The sequence below is a fragment of the Notolepis coatsorum genome, assembly GCF_963971535.1.
Source record: "Notolepis coatsorum genome assembly, chromosome: 5".
Lineage (NCBI taxonomy): Eukaryota > Metazoa > Chordata > Actinopteri > Aulopiformes > Paralepididae > Notolepis > Notolepis coatsorum.
In genome coordinates, this window is record NC_140169.1 from 96,076,594 (window position 1) to 96,097,329 (window position 20,736).

General features: G+C 43.4%; 1 protein-coding gene across 2 annotated transcripts in view; it reads right to left on the minus strand.

Annotated features, from left to right (window-relative positions):
* Positions 1-901: 901 nt before the first annotated feature.
* The window catches only part of gnpat (glyceronephosphate O-acyltransferase), a 74,093-nt gene continuing 54,258 nt past the window's right edge, over positions 902-20,736 (minus strand). For both annotated transcript variants that reach the window (XM_084313752.1, XM_084313751.1), the window contains exons 12-17: positions 13,281-13,360; positions 11,173-11,313; positions 9,816-9,915; positions 9,320-9,413; positions 7,993-8,054; positions 902-4,712 (exon numbers count right to left, since the gene is read on the minus strand). In XM_084313752.1, the coding sequence (XP_084169878.1) occupies positions 4,669-4,712; positions 7,993-8,054; positions 9,320-9,413; positions 9,816-9,915; positions 11,173-11,313; positions 13,281-13,360 (521 nt within the window). In that variant the 3' untranslated portion in view covers positions 902-4,668. The remainder of the gene's footprint in view (positions 4,713-7,992; positions 8,055-9,319; positions 9,414-9,815; positions 9,916-11,172; positions 11,314-13,280; positions 13,361-20,736) is intronic.

Here is a 20,736-nt window from a genome sequence, read left to right on the forward strand (position 1 = left end):
TTTTATTAAGAATGGAATAAACACCCCAGTTGTTTGATTCAGACCACCTCGTCTGCGCTTCCTTCATAGAACCGAACACCTGAAATGCAAACAATGCAGAGAGAAGGGTAAAGACTATACGATCACAGAGACTAGATAAATGAATGAAAGACACTTCAGTACAAGATCACCATGGGAAACATAGATATGAAGATATCTAATGTACAAGATCACCATGGGAAACAGATATGAGAATATCTACAGATGCATACAGTTTGATGACAAGAGGACCAGGGCTTTGTCACTGGAAAGACCATGTGACAAATAATCATAATTTCAAACATCAAATGTATAATTGTTTGGTCCAAATCACTGCTAAAATTATTATTTCAACAGAATATTTTTTATCCAAAAACTATGTTTGTTCATAAAGTAAAAAAGGGAAAATGGTATTAAAAAATGAATATGGCCGTAATCTTTTAACCATGTTGAGCATTAGTGGGGTTTTGCATCAAATTACATTCCAGGCTTTTAGCTTTAATTTAATCTCATAAAACCATTAATGTCACTTTGTTTTAGTTTCATGTTAATTTGTTTCGACGAATTAATGTTTGTTATTATTACTTTGATTATTATCTTATTTTATGAACTTATTTCACTTTACTTTTGTTTTTTTAATCCAATGATTTAATGAGTTGAGCCGGCCCTGTATAGGCCCATCTGAGTCTCTTGCCTCTATACTCCGCACCATATACGCTTTCTGTCATGGTCAATGTTTCGATTTTTTACTGTTTTGCTGAAATGGTGCGAAATAAAGAAAGAATTCAAGGGTGTTTACACCATTTCAAAAAAGAAAGTACAAACGTTAGGATTCTAACTTTTTCTTAAACTCTTCTGTACAAAGTTGACCCAGTGGACAATGTGTATTTCAAAAAAACTTTATTGACCCCAAACCTGTATTTCATCACCCGCTAGACTCGTGCTACAGGCTTCACACGGGTCACTGAGCCACACACAAACATCCAATATTTAGACATGGTATAAAAAGTGTAACCAGCATTAAAATAGCACAGATATTAGATTAATCCAACCACAAAAGCAGTCATAGACAGTATATACTGTATTTTTACATTTGACAAAATTACAAGGTTAGAGTCCTGAGACATCTAGACTTGTACTAAGGTGGCAAAGGTAGGCAGAGGATGAAAGGAATGCACAAACCAATAACCTTCACAAATATCATGGAATATATTTCATATCAGGATTTGTTTAAAACTCATTTGTGTTAAAGGCACCCAACGGATTACTCTTGTAAACTGCTTGTTATTCATATTTCCACCCAAATAACAGAGTTGTCTGTTGTTGTTCTATAGTCTACAAGCTGAATGTCCAACCTCCAAGTCCTTTTTTGTGCAGTTTTCTTTGTTCTGGCAATGTTTATCCCATCGACAATAGAAAGCTCATCAAAGATGAGCAAAAATCCTGCCTTGTTGGGGACATTTAAGGTAGGTCCTCAAAAGAAAAAGTAGCTATTTGAGGGTTAGGTTAAAGGATCACAATAACATTATAGGAAATGTCTTCTCCAGAGTCAGACAAGAATATAGATACCAAGTTCCTCTCTGCGTTCAATAGAAAGCTACCCGGCTAGTGGTCCGTATCCACTTAATTTGTGCTAAGCTACAGTAGGCTAGCTTGAAGCCGGATAGCTTTCTACTGAACGCATAAAGAGGAAATTGGCATCCATCTTATTGTTTGACTCTGGAGAAGACAGTAGGCCTAAGCGCGTTTCCCATAATGTTGCAGTGTTCCTTTAAGGTTATGGTGAGGAAATTAATGTAAGTCAATGGAATTACCACACAAGTATGTATAGTGAAATATAAGCATCATAAATAAACATGTGTGTGTGTCCTACAGAGGTAAAACCTATTGTAATGCTTCTGTATTTCATATGGCAACTACAGTCCGAGTTTAGCGTTGGCACTACACTGGCATTTGACACGTAGCATTAACATCAGCCTCATAGGAAAACAGCTGTAAATTGAGCACATGGCCAGTCTATTTAGCTTGGAATATATTGGCAAAGAGAGCTAAGGGTGGCTACACATGGCAAGCCAATATGACCTGGCCCACAGAGCCTTGGCGACTGGAGTTTAAAGAAAAGCTTTTCAAAGAGGGCGTCTCCAAGCTTCCAGATTCTCCTCTTCCTCATTAATGTATTACCCTCTCATGTTCACTTTATTTAACATGTTTACACATTCACCCTGTAAAATGAATACAAAATAATGAAAAAAAAAATTAACAACCGGATATCCTTACACATCCCTAAACAAAGTCTCCATTAACTTCAATTCATCAAGTATTTCTACCTTTTTATGAATTCTACGTTCACCATGGAGACATGCAAGAATAAAATAAAATCTTCATGAATAGAAGGAATCCCAGGGTGGGTAATTGATGTAAATGATCATTTATGAGTGAAATGCTCATTTAAAGAGATGGACCAGAAGCCCATCTGAGTCAAAGTCCTTGGCTTTAACAGATCAGAAGCCCATCTGAGTCAAAGTCCTTTAACAGATCAGAAGCCCATCGGAGTCAAAGTTCCTTAACATAGAGCTTAAAGAGAGATCAGAAGCCCAACAGAGTCAAAGTCCCTTAACGTAGAGCTTATAGATCAGAAGCCCAACTGAGTTAAAGTCCCTTAACGTAGAGCTTAGAGATAAATCAGAAGCCAAACTGACTCCAAGTCCCTTAACATAGAGCTTAAATAGATCAGAAGCCCAACAGAGTAAAAGTCTGTTAACGTAAAGCTTAAAGAGAGATCAGAAGCCCATCTGAGTCAAAGTCCCTTAACGTAGAGCTTAAAGAGATACTGTAGATCAGAAGCCAATCTGATTCATTGTGTACTAAAGCTGCTGTTATTGTGATTAAGCCAGTGTTTGTGTGTACAGTACATACATGATACAGGGGGTGTTATTTCTGGATATTTGACATGGCACTGGTGGATTTACAGCAGAATGATGACATCACTATGTATTTAAAATGTCTCCATTAGACATGAACCTGAACAGCCATGTTAGTAATGTAAAGGCTACAATGTCCACGATTTTTCATCACCGATTTTATTGTTCGAATTTTGCTCCAAAATATGTCTTAATGTGGACACACTGACTCATAGTCTTCTGAGTCTACTAGAGTGTCATTGATCAGTGTAGCAGCAGTGAGTTTCATTGATCAGTGTAGCAGCAGTGCAGATATATTCCATTCTAAAGTTTCAGAGGCTCCTCCTTCTATCAGAGAAGAGCAAAGGGACTGTCACTGGAATAAGCTCTTTTAGTGGTTGAATCTACACGCTCCTCATTCAACACAGTCTGGCAATGAGGACCACGTAGACTAACCACTAAATTTAATATGTTTCAAGAATGTTTAGTGGGTCCATCACACACACACACACACACACACACACACACACTTGGCTTTGTTCAGTGGGAAGTTGTGACAAAACTACATTTTCAAAACTACTATTATTAAGCTTTTAACAAGAATGACATTAGAATATAAATATAACCCCAACGAATCCCATTTTACATTTTATGTTTTACAATATATAAATATCCAACTGTTATATCCTCCACTGGATCCCAAAAGCAAAAAATATTTGGCCCATTTCTATAAAGTTTTTTTTCCCCTGCACAAAAAATTAAGTAATGAGGACAAGGCAACTATGTGGAGACATGGCTGAAAACACACATGTAACATGTTGGAAACCAAAGCAAAGACACATGATGTTAAGAGATCTCTAATGGAGTTCTATCTGACCAGAAACTAAGGTCTAGATTCAATATTGGAACAGATCCATACTAAGTACCAAGGCTAAAGGTTCCGTTATTGAGAGAGGAAAGAAATGGTATGAGTGCATCCCGTGTGCAAATCCCACGTGAACACACACAAATAAATACAAAAACAACGTGCAAAACAAAAATCTAAATAAGGTAAGGCTTTGTGTGGAAAGTAGCAACTCTGAAAATAAGAGGCAGAAGGATCCAGTGGTTAATGTCCACACAGTGTTAGGGGGGGGGGGGGGTGGCCTACATATCAACATCCTTCATGGAGCGCTGCCTGTAGCTCCTAAATGGAGTTGGCACTTGAGAGAGAAGCTGCTCCTTTTGAAAAATGCTACTAATCTGAAAAGCTGGTGACTGGGAGCGAGACAAAGAAATCAGCAATTATATAGAAAGGGAAGACAAACAACAAGAGCGGAGGAGAGAGAAAGAGAAGAGAAAACAAGAGCGGAGGAGAGAGAAAGGGAAGACAAAACAAGAGTGGAGGAGAGAGAAAGAGAAGACAAAACAAGAGCGGAGGAGAGAGAAAGAGGACACAAAACAAGAGCGGAGGAGAGAAAGAGAAGACAAAACAAGAGCGGAGGAGAGAGAAAGAGAAGACAGAACAAAAAGAGCCAAACGAAAGAGAGAAGAGATGAGACAAAACAAAGAAATTAAAAAAGAAGAAAAAAGTGAAGAGAAGAGGGGTGTTATCCAGGTGGTGGGTGTTGTTTGAAGTCTCTCTCAGAAAAGGCAGATGGCAGTCTTGGTCATCATCACGGTAGGGAGTCTAGACCTAGGCTCCTAGATGAGGTGGGATGATGCTAACGAAGGCAGTAAGAACACACTCTGGTCCCCGGACTACGGCGAATCACAGACGAGCCATGGCTGCTTTCTGAGTCGGGAGTTTACCTCCTAGAGAGAGAGAGGGAGAGAATGATGAAAGAGATAGAGGGAGAGAGAGACAAAGAGAAGGATGAGAGAGAGAGGGAGAGAGATAGGAGAGAAGGATGAGAAATAGAGGGAGAGTGAAGGATGAGAGTGTGAAGGATGAGATAGAGAGAGAGAGAGATGGGCAGAGGTAGTGAGACAATCAACAGACAAGCAGAACACAAGAGAGAAGGTGGTAGAAAAGAGATGGGTCTTGAGGCAGGATTGGAACATTGAGAGTCTCTAATGTAGAGTTTTCACACCAGGGTGTGGTGCTTTAATGTTTAGTCTTGGTTTCTGAGAACTTGGCACCAGCCTCCTCCTGGTAAGGTTAAATGCGGTTACACATAGGGGTATGGAAAGTACACAGCCACTCTAGAGTAGCTACTTTCAAACAGTTCCATTAGTTATTCTTACGTAAATTGAAGCAAACTAGTTTCATTACTTGTTTGTGGTCTAGCTCTCTGCTCACATCGCCTCAACAACCAGAACCTGCCGATTCTTCCCGAGCAACGTCAGAAAGATCCACCCCTTCAACAAAAGAAGCCACTCAACTCCTCCTGCAATCAACAATCATGTCTTGCCTCGACTACGGCAATAGCCATTACAGAAGCCGAGACCCTGACACTGGTAACGTCGAACCGTCCGACTACATGCCAGCTGGACCGGCTACCTTCCCCACTCCTCCAGTCCATAGCACCAGACATCCTCCCATTCCTAACTGCAACCATCAACTCCTCACTCAACTCGGGGGTGGTCCCCACCTCCCTAAAACAAGCCAGAGTCACGCCCCTCATAAAAAAACCATCCCTGAACCCTACCGTCATAGGCAACTACCGTCCTGTCTCTCTTCTCTCCTTCCTTTCTAAAACACTTGAACGTGCTGTATCCAACCAACTTACTGCTTATCTCTTACAGAATGACCTCCTAGACCCTAATCAGTCAGGCTTCAGGACTGGTCACTCCACAGAGACAGCCCTCATTGCGGTCACAGAGGCACTTCACTTAGCAAAAGCGAAAGGCCTCTCCTCTGTCCTGATTCTCCTAGATCTATCTGCAGCCTTCGACACAGTCAACCACCAGATCCTCCTCGCGGCCCTCGCAGGAATGGGAGTGGCTGGCTCTGCGCTGACATGGTTGTCATCATACCTCAATGACCGCTCCTACCAAGTGTCATGGAGAGGGACCCTGTCGGCCACCCGCCCCCTGCGGACGGGTGTCCCCCAGGGCTCGGTTTTAGGACCCCTTCTCTTCTCCCTCTACACTAAATCACTGGGTAACATTATCACGTCTCATGGCTTCTCCTACCACTGTTATGCCGACGATACTCAACTCTTCCTCTCCTTCCCTCCCTCAGATATCCACGTCTCTGAGCGGATCTCGGCCTGTCTGTCCGACATCTCCGCCTGGATGACGACCAACCACCTCAAACTGAACCTAAGCAAAACAGAATTGCTCCACCTGCCGGCCAAATCCTCCCCCCTGACCGACCTTTCCATCACAGTCGAGAATGCAGCTGTGACCGCGTCCCCGACCGCCAAGAACCTTGGTGTTGTCCTCGACGACCAGTTGAACTTCTCTGCTCACATCGCAGCGACAACCAGAACCTGCCGATTCCTCCTGAGCAATGTCAGAAGGATACGCCCCTTCCTGACAAAAGAAGCCACCCAACTCCTCGTCCAATCAACAGTCATCTCCCGCCTCGACTACTGCAACGCACTGCTCGCTGGCCTCCCGGCCACTGCCACTAAGCCTCTTCAACTCATTCAGAACGCAGCGGCCCGCCTGATCTCAAACCTACCGATGTCGGCCCATGTCACCCCACTTCTTAGGGACCTGCACTGGCTCCCCATTGCTGCACGAATCCGCTTCAAGGCCCTTGACCTAGCATACCGTGCGGCAAAGGGAACTGCTCCCGCCTACCTCCGGTCAATGGTCTCTAACTACACACCCTCAAGACCCCTACGCTCTGCATCTTCTGGCCGCCTCAGACCTACTCCTATCCAAGCTCCGGGAGGGTCATCAAAGAGAAGTCGCCTATTCTCAGTCCTTGCCCCACAATGGTGGAATGAACTACCCACCCCAGTTAGGACAGCCGAAACACGTCCAATCTTTCGCCGTCGACTAAAGACTCACTTCTTCAACCATTATCTGAATTAAAAAAAAATAAATAAAAAAAAAAATCTAACCCTAACTAACCATACTGTCATGCACTTGTCCTAATAAACTAACCTACACTGTAGCACTCAACACTTTGATGAACATTGTTACTCAGCTGATAGAGTTGTGCTCTTCCTGATGGCTTGTCGTACAGAACTTGTAAGTCGCTTTGGATAAAAGCGTCAGCTAAATGACTAAATGTAAATGTAAATGTAGGGAGGTGTAGTCTGACGTCACTTTGGACCGCCCGCGCGGTCCCCCCGTTTAGGGATTTATCATTGGGAAAATGTATTATCGGCTATTGTAATAATTATGCCTCATGAACATTGGCAAGCTTTCGATTTTTGCACAAAATGAGTTCCCTTCTATCACTAACATTATTGTTTAAACATGTTTGGTTGAAATAAAATTTGACATAATTATTTTATGATTAATTGCGAATATCTTCATGTTGAGCTATAGATTGTGAATGAATATGCACAGAAAGGTACACCATGCAAATGTTCATGCTTTATTTGTTTTAAACGAGCCGATTTAGAAATGGGCAATGGGGAAATACATTGCGATTTCAAGCGAGGTGGACGGGCCGGAAACAACAATGACGTAAGCACTACACCTCCCTATGCAGTGCAAGCTGGTTTACCGGCTACCGTCACCAAACCACTTCAACTCATACAAAACACAGTGGCCCGCCTGAAAAGTCAGCTAAATTACTAAATTGTATCTTGTAGCTAGCCAATATCCTTAAAGGAAAATGCCAACGTTATGGGAAATGTACTTACCGTCTTCCCCAGAGTCAGACAAGGAGATAGATACCAATTTCCTCTGTGCATTCAGTAGAAAGCTATCCAGCTGCAAGTTAGCCTAGCTTAGGGCAAATTAATGGAAGCAGATATGGATCACTAGCCAACCTGCTGTGGCCAGAACCACCTCTCCCAGAGTTTTAAGCTAGGCTAGTGGTCTGTATCCACTTCAATTCAATCATTGAAATTGGTATCCATCTTCTTGTCCGACTCTGGAGAAGACGGTAAGTACAACATAATGTTGGTGTGTTTCTTTAAACAATGCAAGGGAGTGATTTTCATTGTATTGGTTGGTGTCTCACCCAGTGTGTGTTCCAGTGAGTTCAGCATCATTCTGTTCACCTTCAGGGTCACCTGATCCACTCTGAGGAAAAAATACATGGGAGACAAATACTTCAACAATAACTCAAACCCAATGTCATCCTCTGTGACCTTTACTACGTACCCTCTGACCCGCCATGGCCTTTACTACGTACCCTCTGACCCGCCATGGCCTTTACTATGTACCCTCTGACCCGCCATGGCCTTTACTACGTACCCTCTGACCCGCCATGGCCTTTACTACGTACCCTCTGACCCGCCATGACCTTTACTACGTACCCTCTGACCCGCCATGGCCTTTACTACGTACCCTCTGACCCGCCCAGTGGCCTTTACTACGTACCCTCTGACCCGCCATGGCCTTTACTACGTACCCTCTGACCCGCCATGACCTTTACTACGTACCCTCTGACCCGCCATGACCTTTACTACGTACCCTCTGACCCTCCGTGGCCTTTACTACGTACCCTCTGACCCTCTGTGACCTTTACTACGTACCCTCTGACCAGCCATGGCCTTTACTACGTACCCTCTGACCCGCCCAGTGGCCTTTACTACGTACCCTCTGAGCCGCCATGGCCTTTACTACGTACCCTCTGACCCGCCATGGCCTTTACTACGTACCCTCTGACCCGCCATGACCTTTACTACGTACCCTCTGACCCGCCATGGCCTTTACTACGTACCCTCTGACCCTCCGTGGCCTTTACTACGTACCCTCTGACCAGCCATGGCCTTTACTACGTACCCTCTGACCCGCCATGACCTTTACTACGTACCCTCTGACCCGCCATGGCCTTTACTACGTACCCTCTGACCAGCCATGGCCTTTACTACGTACCCTCTGACCCGCCCAGTGGCCTTTACTACGTACCCTCTGAGCCGCCATGGCCTTTACTACGTACCCTCTGACCCGCCATGGCCTTTACTACGTACCCTCTGACCCGCCATGACCTTTACTACGTACCCTCTGACCCGCCATGGCCTTTACTACGTACCCTCTGACCCTCCGTGGCCTTTACTACGTACCCTCTGACCAGCCATGGCCTTTACTACGTACCCTCTGACCCGCCATGACCTTTACTACGTACCCTCTGACCCGCCATGGCCTTTACTACGTACCCTCTGACCAGCCATGGCCTTTACTACGTACCCTCTGACCCGCCATGACCTTTACTACGTACCCTCTGACCCGCCATGGCCTTTACTACGTACCCTCTGACCCGCCATGACCTTTACTACGTACCCTCTGACCCGCCATGGCCTTTACTACGTACCCTCTGACCCGCCATGGCCTTTACTACGTACCCTGTGACCCTCTGGACGGCTCCTAGTCTCAGCAGCGCTGCCAGGGAGTTCTTCTGAAGGTCCGACGACAAAACCTCACAATACCTCATACTGCCTGCACACACACACATATATATACACACACACACACACACACACACACACACACACACACACACACACACACACACACATATATATACACAAACACACACACAGAGTATTAGCTCCTTCTGTAAAGAATGCTGGCAGATTGTAACTCAAATAGAGAGAGAGAGAGAGAGAGAGAGAGAGAGAGAGAGAGAGAGAGAGAGAGAGAGAGAGAGAGAGAGAGAGAGAAAGAGAGAGAGAGAGAGAGAGAGACACATAGTGAGACAGACAGATAGAGAGACAGACAGATAGACAGAGAGAGACAGACAGACAGTCAGATAGTGAGGCAGACAGACAGGCAGACAGAGAGAGATAGTGAGGCAGACAGACAGACAGACAGAGAGACATAGTGAGACAGACAGACTACCTGATAGTACTAGTTTGACAGCAAAACTTCGGACTGCAGGAACAAACTGTTTCTCCGTCAGGACCTCACCTGCCTCCTCACAGAGATACCTACACACCACCTGGAGACGCATACAGGCTGTCAGAATTAATTTCAAGATTCTAATTTATTTCGAATAAAAATGAAAATATTAAATATATATATATTTTTTTGTCATCATTATTAATATGAGGTGAACTGAAAACGCATCACTGGTCCTGGGGGTCGACATCTTGATTTGAATGCATAATGAGTTATTTTCACTCCAAGTTGCATTCGATGTATCATGGCAGCACCCAGTAAACATAGAGGCTCTCCATTGGAGTTGAGAAGTTGGACCAACAACTTCTGGTGTTTGACAAATATAATACAAGATAATATAAAATGCTTCTTATTAAGTAAAATAAAATGACATGACATTACCATCGCCCGGGAGATCTAAAGTTCTAAATTTCAGTCTATGTTCATTGGACCGGCTGTGAGAAGCGAGCAAATCGTAGCAGTACATATACAGCTGTGATATGAAGCGAGCAAAACATAGTGGTACATATACAGTTGTGATATGAAGCAAGCTAATCGTAGCAGTACATAATATACAGCTGTGATATGAAGCGAGCAAAACATAGTGGTACATATACAGCTGTGATATGAAGCGAGCTAATCGTAGCAGTACATAATATACAGCTGTGATATGAAGCTAGCAAAGCCTAGTGGTACATATACAGCTGTGAAATGAAGCAAGTCGCAGCGATACACAGCAGTGATATGAAGTGAGCAAATTGTAGTGGTACATATACAGCTCTGATATGAAGCGAGCAAAACATAGTGGTACATATACAGCTGTGATATGAAGCTAGCAAAATGTAGCGGTACATATACAGCTGTGATATGAAGCTAGCAAAACAGTGGTACATATACAGCTGTGATATGAAGCTAGCAAAACATAGTGGTACATACTGTATACAGCTGTGATATGAAGCTAGCAAAACGTAGCGGTACATATACAGCTGTGATATGAAGCGAGAAAAGCGTAGTGGTACATATACAGCTGTGAAATGAAGCGAGCAAAGCGTAGTGGTACATTATACAGCTGTGATATGAAGCGAGCAAAGCGTAGCGGTACATATACAGCTGTGATATGAAGCGAGCAAAGCGTAGCGGTACATATACAGCTGTGATATGAAGCGAGCAAATCGTAGTGGTACAGTACATATACAGCTGTGATATGAAGCTAGCAAAACGTAGCGATACATATACAGCTGTGATATGAAGCTAGCAAAACGTACAGTAGCAGTAACATCGATTGTTTTAAAAAGGAGAGCTCAATAAAATTACATACCTGGTAGCCCTGTATGAAAGGGTCCAACATGTCGGTGAGGAAGGCTAGGGTTCTCTGTCCTTTCTCTGTCACAAGCAGTTCCTGCTGAGGGATCTGGATTGCTCTGGTCTTTACTAATAGGTAACACGCCTCCTCAAAGTCCTAGAGAGAGAGAGAGAGCGATAGAGAGAGAGAGTGAGAGAGTGTCAGACTGTGGTTGTACTGGGCAGCTCCTAGTGGTCAACAGTGTCAGACCGCGGTTGTACTGGGCAGCTCCTAGTGGTCAACAGTGTCAGACCGCGGTTGTACTGGGCAGCTCCTGGTGGTCAAAAGTGTCAGACCGTGGTTGTACTAGGCAGCTACTAGTGGTCAACAGTGTCAGACCATGGTTGCACTGGGCAGCTCCTAGTGGTCAACAGTGTCAGACCGTGGTTGTACTGGGCAGCTCCTGGTGGTCAACAGTGTCAGACCGTGGTTGTACTGGGCAGCTCCTGGTGGTCAAAAGTGTCAGACCGTGGTTGTACTGGGCAGCTCCTAGTGGTCAACAGTGTCAGACCATGGTTGCACTGGGCAGCTCCTAGTGGTCAACAGTGTCAGACCGTGGTTGCACTGGGCAGCTCCTGGTGGTCAACAGTGTCAGACCGTGGTTGTACTGGGCAGCTCCTGGTGGTCAACAGTGTCAGACCGTGGTTGTACTGGGCAGCTCCTGGTGGTCAAAAGTGTCAGACTGTGGTTGTACTGGGCAGCTCCTGGTGGTCAACAGTGTCAGACTGTGGTTGTACTGGGCAGCTCCTAGTGGTCAACAGTGTCAGACCTAGGGATGGGTACCGAATTCGGTACTTTTAAAGGTACCTACCGAAACACGTCGGTACTACCGAGTATCGATTCACGTGAGATCCACCGGTGCCAACTTTCGGTACTATGCGCAAAAAAAATATAAAATCCGATGACGTCACGTTTTGTTGACCGCAAAAACGAAACCGCACGTTAAGGCACAATACATGTTTTCAAACTCTCTTTGGGTGTTTGCAATTCATGGGGACTGGGGAGTATATGTCTCTGATATCTATCTTGGTAGTGGGCAGGTTGTTAGAAAGTGTAGCTCAGTTTCCACATCTGCTCTGTCTGACATGGCTGTTGTTTAGAGAGGAGATTGAATCCGGGACACAATGGGACACTGGCTCTGTTCATGGTCACAAATGGATTCCAGCTTCATTTATTTACTACAGATGACAAACGTGTTGTTTCCGTTTTTCTTTTTTACATACTTGCGCCACACGGAACAACTGATCACTACAGCCCAGAATCATATTACTGTAGCCAGTCTCTTGAAACACCACTATCTCCAAACGTTCTTTTGCTATGTGCTCGCGCTGCCACAGTGGGTTTTATTTTTAGCGGTCGGCTTACTCCTTCCATAGTTTCACATATTTGTAACCCATTTGACGTTCTTAAGCTGACATAACGTTAGCTCCTAGGGCTACAGTGCAAGCCGGCACAACTCAGGACAGAAAGAGTAGAGAGGATGTGACATCGGTAAACAAGCCACACACACCGCAGAGCGGGTCTACTCTTCTCCAAAGCGGGGGTGGAGCAAAGATAACTGCTAGAATACTCAATCAGCAGCAGAGTAGTTCATTGCTGCTAGATTGTTTGTTTGTTTAATCAGTTGTAAAATACTTTACATTAGTAAGATGTAAATAATAATAAAGTAATAATAATACATTATTTATTGATTAAATATTAAGTTTGGATTTTTTTTTTTACAACTGAGGTAGGTAGATACAATTTTTAGAGACTAAAGTACCGAAAAAAGGTACCGTTGGGTACCGGTATCGATTCACAGGTACCGGTATCGGTTCAAATGTGAAAGGTACCCATCCCTAGTCAGACCGTGGTTGTACTGGGCAGCTCCTAGTGGTCAACAGTGTCAGACCGTGGTTGTACTGGGCAGCTCTGAGGTGTTTGAGTGAATGTGTGGAACTATGTGAATGTGAAGCAGGGCATTGCTGAAAAAGAGCATCCACGCTCAGCGAACCTATCCTGGCTAAATAAAATAAAAAAGTACAACAATGAATAAATAATAAAAACGAAACTATTGCTCTTGGTCAGGACGAATAGCAGCTCACCTGGACAACAGCACCAGGGCAGAGGATGAACTCGTTAGAGAACATGTTTCTCAGGAAGCTGAAGCTGTCAAACACGTCCTCTGAAAAACACACAAAACAAACACCATGAAACCCTGTTGCAAGACTGAAACATTTCTAGTTTGTCTATACTCTAGGCTCTGTTACCCAGGCTGTACGAACTCTGAACTCTCTTACCTATATAGACCGCTGCACTTCCGCGTTACATTGAGCTCATGGGAGAGAGAGCGGGGGGGGGGGGGGGGGGGGGTGAATAAATGTGGATGAGAGCCTTGACATTAAGTGGTTGTAGCTGGCTGTGGGGGTGCTGGAGACATGATCCAATATACTTTTATACGACTGAGTCTCCTGAATACCGAGAGACCAGTCCCATCGCACTCCGCATGCGCAGATTGCCCACAGAGTCTCTCTGGATTGTACAGAAATCTAGGTTTATCAATCTGCGCATGCAGAGTTCGGGAGTAGGTGCGGAAAAGTGACTATAGCTATATATATATATAATTTACCAGTCTATTTTTTTTATCTTAGATAGAATCATAGAATCACAATTCTCATGTTCTTGAATTGCTATGGTGATGGAAGGGTGTAGTGGGTGAGATAGTAGCGGTCGACATGTATGGGGTTTTCTACGGTCGATGCTGATAGAGAACAAGGCAGCTGATGGCCGGTTCTCAACTGGTCTAGCCTCGGGACCCAACATTTTCCTTACTCATTAAGTCGCAACCCAATTTTTTTTTTAACCACTCTGATTTATTTAAAATTGCAGTAATACACAATCTTTCATGCACTGTTAAAAACATGAAATAAACACAAAAAGTGCAACAAAAGTGCAACTAGGGCTAAAAACCCAATGAAATAAAATAATAATAAATAATATGCTGCTTCTCTCAGACTTCTTAGCTTAAAGGGGAACTCCAACATTTTGGGAAATTAGCTTATTTAACATCTTCCCTGGAGTTAGACAAGAAGATACATATCTTTTTTGTCTCTGTGCGTGCATTTTAGCTTTGGGAATAGACGCTCAGTTAGCATAGCTTAGCTTCATCACTGGAAGTGAGGCAGGACAGTAGCCTTACAGTGCCTTACAGTGTATTGCAAGGTCTGACATTGACCAAATTTGATATGCATGACCTTGGTGGGCTCTAGGTAAACTCCTGAAAAGGGGGTCAATGTCAGACCTTGCAATCAAAAGTTAGGGGGCGCACTGAAATTATGGCAAGGGTTATTAGCCCCCTAACTTTTGATTGCAAAGTCTGACATTGACCCCCTTTTCAGGAGTTGACCTAGAGCCCACCAAGGTCATGCATATCAAGTTTGGTCAATGTCAGACCTTGCAATACACTGTAAGGCACTGTAAGGCTACTGTCCTGCCTCACTTCCAGTGATGAAGCTAAGCTATGCTAACGGAGCGTCTATTCCCAAAGCTAAAATGCACGCACAGAGACAAAAAAGTATGTATCTTCTTGTCTAACTCCAGGGAAGATGTTAAATAAGCTAATTTCCCAAAATGTTGGAGTTCCCCTTTAACATAACGGACCTAAATTTGGGGGAACTAATGGGATAACTGGGGTTGCAACAAAAGTGCAACTAGGGCTAAAAACACAATGAAATAAAATAATAATAATAAATAATATATGCTTCTTAGCAGACTTCTTAGCTCAACATAACAGACCTAAGTTTGGGGAACTAATGGGATAACTGGGGATGCAACAAAAGTGCAACTAGGGCTACAAACCCAATGAAATACAATTCTAATAATAATAAATAATATATGCTTCTTAGCAGACTTATTAGCTTAACATCCCAGGGAACTAATGGGATAACTGGGGATGTTGTTTGCTCCTGACAAGAGTGTTTACAAACACATCCCACTCAAAATGGCCCCGTGACTCACTTTTGGGTCGCGACCCACCAGTTGAGAAACACTGATCTATAGGACCTTTAACAAATGGGACACAAAAATCTGTCTTATTTTTTCTTTAGTAGACCTGCACTCTGCTTATTATTTTATCTTTATTTATTTCTTGGAAATTGAGAGGTTGAACGCTGTAGGACAGGAGGCCTATAGCTTATTCCCAGCGGAAGAGTGCTGCCGAGTGCTTCCGCGTTTTCCCTGATTGGCTGCGACACGCCCCGCGGCAGCGCGGCAGCCGCAGAGCGGAGCGGCAGAGCTTGCGGCATTATGTAGCCGTAATCACAGATGTTTTTCATTCGAGGCTTAGCGCAACTGGTATGCTGCCGTGCTGTGGATCCTGCTGGATCATTCTTTCGCCGGTTAAATTTAGGCATGTTAACTTTAAACATTGTTTCGGAGTTGGTTAAGGTTAGAAGGGTTAAGTTTAGGCGCTGTTAAGGAGCTGGTTAAGGTTAGAGTTTGTCTTAGAGAATGGCAATAGACAGCCTATTTCCGCGCTGCAGCGCGAGGCAATAGACAGCCTATTTCCGCGCTGCAGCTCTCTCGCGCTGCCGCGGTCACATGGCCAATCAGAGAAAACGCTGGGAATAAGCTACACGCGGACAGGAGTCTGCAATTAAGTTTGGCCTCGGGCCAAATTTTCTCCAAGCCATATGGCGGGCCAGAACCAAAAACAATGGCTAATTTAATAAATTGATAGTGAAAAATTTTATTCCTTTCACTATTTGGGCAATGTTACACAATTCTTTTTAATTCATTGTTTTGTATTTCTAATCAAGTACTCTAAAGCAGCATTTTTCCACTTCAAGATTTCAAGCAGTTTTTGGCTGGGCTCTGCCCATACTCGCAAAGCGCTTTGAGTGACAGTCACCCACAGTCTGCACTGGCAGACAGAGAGAGACATAGAGAGATTGAGGGGGCTACTAATAAATTTTGCCGCAGGGGGGCATAATAGATAGAAAACGTTATTGCCATTTCAACACATGGTTGATTGGGATTTGTCTTGGTGCCAGCACATACATTATAAAAACATACAATATAAAAACACAAGAATACATGCAATACAATCCCCACAATAAAAGTTTTACACAAATAATTAAAAAGAAAAAATGCTACAGTACCTAAAATAAATAGCTCAGTGTTCCAGTTTAAAGTGCATATTGCCTTAAAGTGCCTGTCGGCTGGTGCTAGCCCTTGTGGTGCAAAGTGCCTGTACATTTGTACTTGAGTTCAGGTGACAGACAGCCTCGGGATATGTACTGTTTTTAAAACGGGATGTCCTGCACCTGAGACTTTGGAGTCTTCTGCCAGAGGGAAGGGGGTTAAAGAGGTCGTAAGCAGGGTGAGAAGGGTCCCTGATCACCTTCTCCCCTTTCCGCCTGATTTGTGTGGCATAAATGGAGGCCACAGAGGGGAGATCACAGCCAATGATTTTTGACACTGTGCGTACAGTTCTTTCTAGATGTCCCCTATCATGGACGGTGGTGTTTCCGTACCACACAGTCATTGAGAAGGTAAGGACACTCTCCACAGTGGCTCTGTAAAAGCTGAGCATCGCCTCCCTGGACACGCCAAACTTTTTAAGCTGGCGCAGGGAGTGGAGCCTCTGGTGGGCTTTGCTAATTATGAGGCTGGTGTTAACTTCCCATTTTAAATTATCACACGGGACAATGCATTGGTAACTTGTTTCAAATGACAATATATACCCCTGTGAATATTATTGCACAGATCGGAATATGCGCAATGATATTTTGCAGCAGGTTGACAGTGAAATGCGAGTGCTCTCGACTGCGTGTGTGTTTCCCCGCAAGCGGTCGGGAGTGGGGTGCTCCGTGTCTCTCTCTCTCGCTCCATCTCTCTCTCTCCCTCTCGTTCTCTCTCCCTCTCGTTCTCTGCTCTCTCTGTCTGCACCCGCGCCACGTCAACCCGTTTGAGGAAGTGTCAGTATTTCCACACGCTCTGTTGTTGAGCGAATGGTTGATTGTGGGTCATGGACCGCGGAACCGGTAGGGCCAGTGTGGCCAAGGCCCTACCTACTTTGGGGTGTATCAAACATCAAACATTATGTAAACATTTAATATTCTAACATTTAATAATATAATATATCAGCAAATACATTTACGTTCTTATTGCACTTCTGCACGCTTCCCGGGTTAATTTCCACTATCTGTAAGCCTACGTTAAAAAAAGAAAAAAAAAAGAAAAACCTTAACTAGCCTATCACAAGCGACAAATTCTGTTTCCTAATGATTGATTGGCTATCGTGTCATGTTTTTTTTTTTTTTATATTTTATTTTGATTTTCCATTATTCAAAACATACACAAATGACAATACTGAGACAATTACAGGACAGTAATAACAGCAACAATAACAACAACTACATGTGGGTGCCTATATACGCCATGGTAAATGTGTAAGATAAAGTGATAAAGGCCCTACATATGTAAACAAACACATCAGGAAAACAGAAACAAACAACAAAAAAAGAACAAAAAATAACAATATTTTCAGAGACATTGAGAGATACAGGATGTCCTCAACACATCTTTAACACATCTTTACCAGAATGGAGCTACTAGAGAGATCAATGAGGTCATTCAGTCAAGTCGGGTGGGAGACCTCCAAGATAGTCCAGAAAAGGCTGCCAAATTTTATTGAACTGATCAACCCTGTTCCTTAGTGAATAAGTCACCTTTTCTAGAGGGATACAGCTCTTCACCTCTGAAAGCCACATCCCAAATGGCAAAGGGAGATCTGACTTCCATTTTGTTGCAATACATTTTTTGGAAATAACCAGGAGGAGTTCTGTAAGCTTGATGGAATGACTGCATGTAAGGTTTGAGTTTGTAAAGTTACCAAGGAGGCATAATTCGGGATCAGTCGGAAATGTTATATTATGAATTTGTGATATGGCCTCACAGACCCGCTCCCAGAAACTTTGCAGTTTGATGCAATGCCAAGTGGAGTGAAGGAACGTGCCCTCCTCCTGGCCACACCTAAAACAGAGGGACGAGATACTAGAGTTGAACCCATGTAATTTGGAGGGGGTAAAATAGACCTGATGCAGGAAATTGAATTGAGTGTGCATATCTTGAATTTAGTGTGCATGTGACCCCATCTTTACATAGGTCCTCCCAGAGGCCTGGATCAATTTCTGTGTCTAAATCTCTCTCCCATCTAGTCCTGGACCTATCAGGTTCAGTGGTCGGCAGAGAGGGTAGTAAGGTGTTATAGACTTGAGAGATGGTTCTCACCATCCTTTGGTCATTATGAAAAAGACTTTCAATGGGAGATTTTTCTGGTAGTTTCCATTGACCTTGAGTGTTAACCCTCACAAAATCTCTCAGTTGCAGGTATTTAAAGAAATCTCTTCCAGTAAGTTGATATTTCTCTTTCATTTGCTGGAAGGACATAAAAACATAATTTTCATAACAATGTTCCAGTCGAGTGATACCTTGTAAAGGCCAGGACTCAAAGTCTCTATTCTGGTATAAGATAGGTATACGCCTATTTCCCCATAGGGGGGTTTTAGGTGATAGAGGGCTATTGTGTCCGAATTTTTTTTGTAATTTTAACCAGGTTTGGACTGAATGGATCATGAAGGGGTTCTGGGTGATGGTCTTAATTGATTTCACGTCCCATTTGTACAAGGTATCAGACGGGGCGGTCTCGTTGATGTCTAGACATTCAATGTTCAACCATGAGGCTGAGAGGTCCCCCTCAAACATTTGAGCCAAAAATCTGGCTTGTGCCGCCAAATAATACAATCTAAAATTAGGAAGTTTCAGTCCTCCCTTTGTATAGTCTAAAGTAAGTTTAATTAAGGCGATCCTTGGGGATTTACCTCGCCATATAAACCGTCTGATCAATCCGTCCAAGGAGGAGAAAAAATTAGAAGGGACTTGGATTGGGAGGGACTGAAATATATAAAGAAACTTTGGCAGGACATTCATTTTTATAGCATTAATTCGGCCTAGTAAGGTGAGAGGGAGGTTCATCCATTTTTCCAAGTCCTCCCCTAGGATTTGTAACTGTCTTAACAGATTGAGTTCATATAGATTCCCCATCTCCTTATCTATTAGTATACCCAAGTATCTTATACCATTTGGTGACCATTTAAAAGGTAAGTTATGTTGAATTGTGTCTTTAATAGAATCTGATAAGCGCAATATTTCACTTTTGTCAAGGTTAATCTTATATCCGGAAAAGGAGCTATACAAGTCCAACAGTTCGACTAAACGTGAGAGGGAGCTTTCCGCGTTTGTTAAAAAGAGAAGAATATCGTCGGCAAAGAGCGAGATTTTATGTGTGTTCGGTCCAATTTTGAAGCCCGTTATTTTAGTGTCTATTCTTATTGCTTCTGCTAGGGGTTCTAGGGCAAGCGTAAATAAGGCGGGGCTAAGAGCACAGCCCTGTCGGTTACCTCTATGTATGGAGAAATAATCTGAGGTAGTCCCATTGACCGCAATCCTAGCTTTGGGGGAGCCATAGAGTCGACAAATTGAGCGTCAAAACCAAATTTTTCAAGGACTTTGAAGAGATAGGGCCATTCCAACCGATCAAAGGCCTTTTCGGCGTCGAGGGAGAGAGCAATGCTGGGAATCTTGTTTTTATGTGCGAAATGGATAATATTAAAAAAGCGTAAGATTGTTAGAGGAATGTCTGTTAATTATAAAGCCAGTCTGATCAGAATTAACAAGGCGGGGAAGGAATGTTTCTAATCTTTTGGATGTCATTTTAGTAACAAGTTTATAGTCTGTATTTAGGAGCGAGATTGGCCTGTAGGAGGCGCACTTTAAAGGGTCCTTCCCCGTCTTGTGAATAACCGATATAATGGCCCGAGAGAACGTCTCAGGAAATAGTTTTTCTTCTCTAGCTAATTGAAGGACTTCCATTAAGGGAGGGATTAAGAGGTCTTGAAATTCCTTGTAGAACTCTGGGGGGAAACCATCCTCCCCAGGAGACTTATTTGACGGTAGAAGTTTAATGGTCGCTGTTACTTCGCAAATTGAAAAAGGTTTGCTCATAAACTCACTATCCTCGACAGACAAGCTTGGGAGATCAAGTTTGGAAAGAAAGGAGTCTATTGCCGTGTTGTCCCCGCTAGGTTGTGCAGTGTATAAGTCACTGTAATAGTTTCTAAAAGCATCGCTAATTTCTGTGGGTTTATTGGAGATTTTGCCCGGGGCTACTTCAATTCCGTTGACTGCCCTCTTGCTTTCTTCCGTTTTTAGTTGCCATGCCAGTACTTTGCTAGGTTTCTCTCCCAATTCATAGTATTTTTGTCTAGAACGCATAATGGGTTTCTCAGTTTTGTATGTATTTAAGTTATTATATTGTATTTTTTTGTTCACCAGGGTCCTATATGTATCTTTATTTGATGTTCTCTGATAGTCTCTCAAGTGTTTGAATTTCAGCCTCAATAGAATCAAGTTCAGCACAGTATTTCTTTTTCATTCCCTTTGTATAGGAGATAATGTGGCCCCTTAGGTAAGCCTTGAGTGTATCCCAAAAGATGAAGC